Genomic DNA, 8,349 nt, shown 5'->3' with positions numbered 1-8,349 from the left:
CACTGACCTCACCTGTGGATGGCAGCACCAGGCGGTCTCTCTGCCACGAACATTGCCTTGGCTTTCACCTGGCCTAAAAAAGAGCTAATCTGGACGTGCCACATCTGCCACAACATGTCTGCTGGTGCCATCCTCACGTGAGATGCATGGAGATTGAAAGCAACGATTGAGAAGCTGATTAGAATCAGTAGGAGAGTCTTGCACGAATGAGCTTCACGCAAGCCCCGTCTATGCAATTCTATCATATACTCACAATGATGTAATCGGAAAAGTTTGCAAAATGCATCATGCTGGAATCCCAGTCCTTGGTCAAAAAATTTAAAAAAAAAAAAAAAAAAATACATGATTAAAAATAATGACATTTAAATCATTAAATATATAAAATAAAATATGACTGTTTTAACATGTGTTATACATAAAACACACAGGAATTTCTTTCAAATTGGGTTGTTCACATATTAGCTGTGTCCCAATTCAGAGGATGCATCCTTCAAAGACTCCAAAAGTCGGGCCGAGTGTTGTTAAATGGGACGGTCTAGCCTGCTCTACGGAGTGTTGTTCTTGTCGCCTTGCAACATTTCTTAATAATGATAATAAGAAATGTTTCTTGAGCACCAAATCGGCATATGAATGTAATCTGGACACTACATTTGCCATGCTGTCATAATCATCTGACACCAGCGTCAGTTGTGTCACTTCACCGCCTTTCACAAATCCTCTCCCATGGACTCATGGGATAGTAAAGAGTCCATCGTAGGCACACTTAAGAATCTCGCTGGAAGTAGTAGGTCATCCGGGTACTTTATGCCTGTCTATGAGTAGCCTGTGAATTCATTGACATAGGCTACTTCTTTTGTCACATACTGTTTTTCGCCTACTGGAAGTATGTGATTTTGGATGCAGCCCATGTGATCTTTTTTTTTTTATTGGTTCATTACTTTCAGGTGTGTCTTATGTCATTAGTCTTTGTGTATATATAGCCCTCATTGTGTCTGGTCTAGCTGGTGAGTTTCATGTTCAAGCCTGTTCAAGTCAAGTATTTTTTTTCTATTTACTTTGCCACCATCATTAAATAAAACTGCACGTGGGTTCTCATCTCAACCTGCCTTTGGTGGATTATGTGTTACATCTACACTGTCCAGTGGTGCTCACATACCAGTTACACATCTGGATGGGTTTAAATAATTAAATACTACTACTGCTACTACTACTAATAATATAAATAACAACAAAAAAAGTTATTTTAAAAAATGTCATAATATTTTAGCATGATTTATGCATTAAACACAATGGAATATCTTTCAGACGTCTTGCTCTCTACTACACTGTCCAGTGGGGCTCACATGCTGTGTAGTGTACACATCTGGATGGGTTTAGTCAAGGAATCCTATAAAAGAACCTAATGGGCTCGTCTAACATTTTGAGAGATTGATTAAGAGAGCTTTTAGATGTTCTTCTTCACATCAATGAGTTCCATCTGTGATTTATGTGAGTTTTCTTTAAATGAGCGCTTTCTTTATGTCCCCTCTTTGGGAATTGTTTGGGCACGTGCAAACTCATGCATGCCTTCTGAACAGGTTGATGTGTCGAGGTGGTGCCTGCAAGTAGCTTAAATCTCCCAAAAAGGTTGCATGGAGACTTTGAGTTTGTGAATATCACACAAGGTTTCCTTTTATGTTTTGTAAGTAATTCCAGTCATCTAATGCAAAACATGCATAAGGACACTGCATAATATGTTTTGTGTGTGATACATAAAAACGGTCCTAATAAATAATGTTCCCGAGGAATAATCTTGGATGGCCTTCTGAGCATCCATTGCTTTCAAGCTGACACTGAAGGTTTTATTAGATCAGGCAGTTGAATAAAAGAACAATGCCCTCTAATGGTATCACTCTAAAGACAAATGCAGACAATGATCGGATAATATCAGCTTAGATGTTTAATGTGGTGCAAATCATCTAAAAAGCAGGGTGCGTGTTTTGTGCGCTGGCATCGAAACATGCATTACATTTGCAATGCATTAGGCTTCCTGGTGCTGTAAAGTTGACACCTGCCAGTTCAAACATCTCCATATGCAGGTGAGGACACAGGGGGACAGATGCAAATGTATACCGTATGCTCTCTGTCTCTACTAGCTATCTCTATAGATATAGGTTATCTATCTATACACAAAAATAATGAATATGAATAGCGTGAATACTGTTTAATTTTACTTAGACTTTGATGTGTCTCCAAAAATTTCATCTTTTATATGGTATAACGCCTGTCCTCAAACTGACCACATGGCGTCACTAATGCGCTCCGTGCAGAGTGTCATAATATGCATAATATGCTGTGTGAAATGCTGATTGTTATTAAAGGATAAGGTGTGATTGAGTCCTATTTAAAAAAGATAAATATAAACCATTGTAAACATAAAATATTAATTTAAATATAGCCTATTAAAATTATTTAAAAAAATATCTACAACAATATTAAATAAATAAAAAACGAAATACAGGCCTATATAAAAGTATTACTAAATATAAAAAGGTTATAATTATTCTAACTAGATGAGTACAATTTGTAAACTAACTTTGATGTTGGCTTGAGAAAGCCTGAAAGTTGAACAGTTTTAATAGACAGGCTTATAATAATAATAATAATAGAAGAAGAAAAATACATTTTAACTGAAGAACAGTAGAACTTTTCTGAAGCCAACATAATATACCGACATTTTTATCTATATTTGCTGTTTTGTTTATATATAGCCTAAACAATATAAACTATTATTAACATATGAAATAAGAATATTAAATTAAATAAATTAATTGATAATAAATAAATACATTTATTAAAAAATAAAATCTAGAATTATCTCAAATATAATGATGTGCCGACATTATTATGTGTTTATCCATATTATATTATATTTTTTTATATATTGTATCACCAAATAAGAAGCTATAACAAAAGGATTCTGGTCATAGACTGGAAAGTTTCACGTGCTTTATGCGCATGCGTGCTGAAAGTGCGCGTGACATGTTCTTCAGAATGCTACAACTGTGGAGTTGAGAAGAAAATAAATAAACAGTTTAATCGAAATCATGCATGTTCCACCGAGCGTGTTGAACCAATAAAGTAAGTCACGTCGTTTTGTTTATGAGGCTAAAAACTGAGTAAGGCTTAAAAAAAAAAAATTGCTTGTAACTGTATTTATTTCCGCTAGCATTCTTGCTAAATGAGCTGACTGTACACGGTACATTATTCTAAGATGGGTTCGGATACTGTTTCACATAAGAACATGTAAATAAAATAACTATTTAGATGATGCATTATTAAGATGACTGTTAAACTGTCTGAATAATAATTTTGCTCGCTAACTAATGGAATGACAGTGTAATTCCCAGCGAAAAGCAACAGCAGCCTGTGTAAACCACTGGAGATTAGGAACATGATGTACTCGCAAACCAAACAATTCCATCTATGATCGGATCTTGCAATTAATGTCAACATTGTTTAACTGTAATTTGGAGTTGATATAGATAGAGCAATGCATGTTTGTTTCTGAAATCTGAGGCCATGCTCTGTTGTAATAAACAACGAAAGACATTGTCTCGTGTTTTTGTGTTCAGTAATGCTGTAGAAACACTCGTCCACTATGCTGAGTCGCCTTCAGGAGCTCAAGAAGGAAGAGGAGACTCTTCTGAAAATAAAAGTCATGCTGCAAGATCAGCTCAACAGACTTAAGGCAAGAACAAACGTATGTAATTATTTCATTGTGATATTTGAGAATAAAACTGATCGTCTTTGTTTATGTTCATCAGTTTGAGGAGGGGACCCTGAAGTCAATGATCAGTGCTCAGACTGAAGAAAGCCCAAATGAAGCCCCTGTCCCAGAGGTAAATAAACACCACATATTCAGACATTAAAAAACGTATCGTTCACTATTTAAACACTGAGGATTTACTTCAAATGAGTCGTACTCTCAAAAATAAGAATATTTTATAAAAAAAAAAGTAAATTATAGTGAATAAAATATTTTTGTTAAATATTTTATATCAATGTTGTTTTAAGCTATTATCTTTTTCTTTCTTTCGTGAATGTCCATTGGTCTTTTTTTTACACAACGAAACTGAATGGTGATTTATACTGCAAAGCTCCATAAGGGAAGGGTGAACGTGATTTCACCAAGTACCACATGTTCCTGGATCAACTTTCCGATCAACCAATCAGATTTGAGGGACAAGTTTATAGTTTATGTCAAGTTAAAGCTGCAGTCCGGCGTTTTTCCTCTTTGTCGCCATCTCTGTTCGAAATCTGCAATTGCAGTCATTCGCGGAATTATCAACTTTACGTGAGTTGTACCTCGACACCCTCGACACGGCACCGCGCGGATGAACACAGTGTTTGAGGAGAGTGTGCTGTGCAGCTGTCAGTCACCGTGCCGGTGTGGATACTGGCATTCAGAATAACAGATTATTCTTTTTGGTATATGACCAACATAAGAATTTTCACCGGAAAATGTCATCTGAACTAGTAAGAAACATTCACTTTTGTTCTGGTTCTGACATTACAGTAAATCGCGCTGATTAAATCTAACAATTGCTTATAAGTTATCATCTCACGCAAAACCGTGCAAATTATACTTTGTTCTCAAATTGTTAATGTTAACAACGTCAGTATTGCGTGACTACATGTAATGTCCTTCCGATATTATCCTTGTTTTCGCATGGGTCCGGTTGCAGTCTCTTTTTTTTCTGTAGCAACTCCGAAGTCCGAACAAAGTCTTTTGCATTTTACAGCGGGTGAGTCTCTAGTTGTCACTGATGATCGTCGTTTGAATATTTCTGGATCCGCCATCAAATTGATAAGTTTAATTATATCAAGTGCTGTGAGAAAAGGCTATAAATCTCCACCTCCAGCATCCTCACACGCAATATAGCCTACTAGCCGAGACTCTTCTTTATGTGTACGGATGTGACGTAATGACGCAAAGACATGCTCGAATTTCCCGCGGAAATCCACCAGTACCACTGGAATTAAAAACATTATTACAAGCTTACCGCTTTGAATCAAGCTAAGGCAAGCAGAGAGTTTTGAACACTGGCTGGTTACGTATTTTATCAAATATGTATTTTGGATAATTTTTAACCCAAAAAAAGCTACGGACTGCAGCTTTAAAGTCCCACTCCGATCATATTTTGAGCTATTTTTAAACATTCCCAGTGGTCTTTAAATTATGATTATGCCATTTTTAGCCAAAATCACAAAACCTGTGCCGTTTTCTGGGACTTCGCTTCAGCAGAGCGGCAGTAGCTCATTAGCAATTCGCCTCTGCGTTGTGGGCGGAGCCGTTGGCACGGAGACGACCCTCCCCCTGCCCGTTGCTGAGAGCTCTGTCTCTCCCGCTAGCTTACATCCCAAATACCGGTGGGGCAACAGTATTATATACACGTTAATTATTATTATCCAAAGGTATCACCGATCACCGATCATTATTTCACTCCAAGACGTCGCGTGTGGAGACGCCCAGTGGAGTTACTACGTCACAACTCCAGTCGATTTTAGCCAGCATTTTAGCGTCTGCTACTGATTCACAGCCATTTGAATGTAGAAATACTCAGAAATACAACTTTGAGCTGATTTTTCTCAAGATATGTCCTCTAACATCAGAAAAATGCCACAAGAACATGTTAACACCTAGAAAAACATTATTTTCATCGGAGTGGGTCTTTAAGGCTTAGAACCAGGGTGAAGTACTTACACATCAGTGTCATTCACCTTTCATTACCCTCTGATTTTAGGGAAAAGTTATGGGTAGGGTTAGGTTTAGGGGTAGGGATTGGTAAGGACTACATTTTGGGACAGGATTGTTGATCCAGGATCAACAAAATATGTTGATCCAGGACCATGTCTTGGCAAAATCACGGTGACCATAAGGGAAGCATCATAAGAGTAACCCATACAACTCTTAAATTCTCATTTGTGGTCAAGTATATTCAAACTTGCTGCCTCATTATCAATCACATGACACAATCAGTATGTAAAATAAATAATAAACACATGTCAGTTTTAAACAAATAGGATGCATTAAATTGATCAAAATTACAGTACAGACATCTATAATGTTACAAAAGATTTCTGTTCTAAATAAATACTGTTCTTTTGAATTTATAAAAATAAGAAAAGTTTTGTAAGCACGAAATCAGCATATTAGAATGATTTCTGAAGGATCATGTGACACTGAAGACTGGAGTAATGATGCTGAAAATTCAGCTTTGCCATCACAGGAATAAATTTCATATATTAAAACAGAACACATTTATTTTAAATTGTAATAATATTTCATAATATACCTGTTTTACTGTAAATAAATGCTAGCTGGGTGAGCATAAGACTTAGTTTAGAAACACACAAAAGAAATCTTACTGACCCCAAACTTTTGAATGGCAGTGTGGGTGAACTATTATTTTAAATATGAGGACCTTTATATCTTTCAGGTCTTTTTCTTATTACATTTATATTTGTTACTGCATAGGTGGAAGTCAACCTGGATGATGAGACCGAGATCAACCAGACCAAACTAGTATTGGGTGCTCAAACAGACTATGACATGGAAGAAGACGACGAGGAGGAAGAGGACGATGACGATGATGCAGATGATGATCTCGATATGGTGCTAGAAGACGAGGAAGAAGACAACGACGACTACTGACTGTGCCTGCAAAGAGAGCATTATCATTTACTCCCGTGTTTAGGTGTGTTATCTGCACATTTGGCATGCTGAAAGAGACTGTAACTGGCTCTCTCTGTCTTAGATTGGTGTTGCGTTAGATAAACTGTTGGTTCACCATCTATAAAATCCTCCAGAAATATGTGTAGCACAAATAGAACTCCTCCTATAACTGTGCTGTTGGCCAAGCCTGCACTTTATGTATTTCTAAATACATATAAATTAAAGATTGCACCAATCCTATTTCATGGTGTTTACCAAGTGATGCTGTACTGTATAGGCTTTATTTAATATTGTATTGTATTGATTTCAGATTGAATGCATTATGATTATGAAGCTGATGATAAGTATTATGTATGTACATGTTCATGTTGTGAACTTGCAGAGGTATTTTTTCTATTTAGACTGAGTGTGTGGAATAGGTTGTGTATGCATGGGCATGACAATTGTTCTAGCTGAGCCAGTATTATAACTTTTTTGTACTTCATTGTTAATGTACAGAGAGTTTCTATGTTTTCTTAGAGAAAAACCTCTTTTCTGCGGATTTTGAAGGTGCTCAGCGTAATAGACCTGGAGTGATGCAGATTGTTTGGTTTGGTGTTTTGGTGTTGCCTTGATGTAAATGTATGATGTGTGAATGACATTTTTACATTAACCCCTTGGTACATGCTAATAAAGGCGAGTATGATGATCAGACAGCCGCATTTCCTCTGTTGGCCAGTAATAATGATATAAGAAGGTACAGACTTCTGCCACATGAACCTGCAATGCAGTAAAAACACTACCAGCATTCAGTATTTTCTAAACACCTGTTAACAATGTGCTACGCTTCACAAAAAGAGCGAGGGCAGCTCTGGAGAAAAATGATGCCACAAATATATAAATCGGCTACTTACAGATGATGGCACAATTTTTCAATGGAAAATAAAAGTTAAAGGGATAGTTCACCCAAAAAAGAAAATTCTGACCCTCATGTCGTTCCAAACCCCCAAGACTTTCGTTCATCTTCAGAACACAAATGAAGATCTTTTTGATGAAATCTAAGCTTTCGGTCTTTCCATTGACAGCTACACAACTACCGCTTTGATGCTTCAAAAAGTTCATAAAGAGATCGTAAAAGTAATCCATATGAATTGAGCAGTTTAGTAGAGATTAGATTGCTTTATATGATGAACAGATTGAATTTAGGCTTTTATTCACATATAAACATTTATCAACTCGCACATCAGATGTGGTAAACGGAAGCTTAAAGGGATACTCCACCCAAAAATGAAAATTCTGTCATCATTTACTCCCCCTCGAGTTGTTGCAAACCTGTATGAGTTTCTTTCTTCTGCTGAACACAAAGGAAGATATTTTGAAGAACGATTGGAACTTTGGCAAGTCAATGGTGCCAAACAACCGTTTGGGTACAATCGTTCTTCAAAATATCTTCCTTTGTGTTCAGCTGAAGAAAGAAACTCATACAGGTTTGCAACAACTTGAGGGTGAGTAAATGATGACAGAATTTTCATTTTCGGGTGGAGTATCCCTTTAAGCATGTTCGCTTGACATGCGAGAACCAATGAGGTTCATTCTCGTGTGTGACGCAGCACATAAGCTTCAGCAAGACGTTCGTTCTCGCGCGTCAAGCA

General features: G+C 36.9%; 1 protein-coding gene across 1 annotated transcript; it reads left to right on the top strand.

Annotated features, from left to right (window-relative positions):
- The first annotated feature begins 2,998 nt into the window (after nucleotides 1-2,998).
- On the top strand, nucleotides 2,999-7,411 carry snapc5 (small nuclear RNA activating complex, polypeptide 5). The gene is made up of 4 exons (XM_056254322.1): nucleotides 2,999-3,120; nucleotides 3,615-3,730; nucleotides 3,807-3,881; nucleotides 6,521-7,411. The coding sequence occupies exons 2-4, from the start codon at nucleotides 3,641-3,643 to the stop codon at nucleotides 6,695-6,697; spliced, it is 342 nt and encodes a 113-aa protein (XP_056110297.1). The 5' UTR covers nucleotides 2,999-3,120; nucleotides 3,615-3,640; the 3' UTR covers nucleotides 6,698-7,411.
- The last annotated feature ends 938 nt before the right edge of the window (nucleotides 7,412-8,349 follow it).

Source organism: Rhinichthys klamathensis, unplaced genomic scaffold (genome assembly GCF_029890125.1).
Source record: "Rhinichthys klamathensis goyatoka isolate OS25496 unplaced genomic scaffold, OSU_Roscu_1.1 h1tg000005l_1, whole genome shotgun sequence".
NCBI classification, from domain to species: domain Eukaryota; kingdom Metazoa; phylum Chordata; class Actinopteri; order Cypriniformes; family Leuciscidae; genus Rhinichthys; species Rhinichthys klamathensis.
Note: the sequence above shows the minus strand (reverse complement) of the source record. Positions and strands in the feature narration are given on the sequence as shown.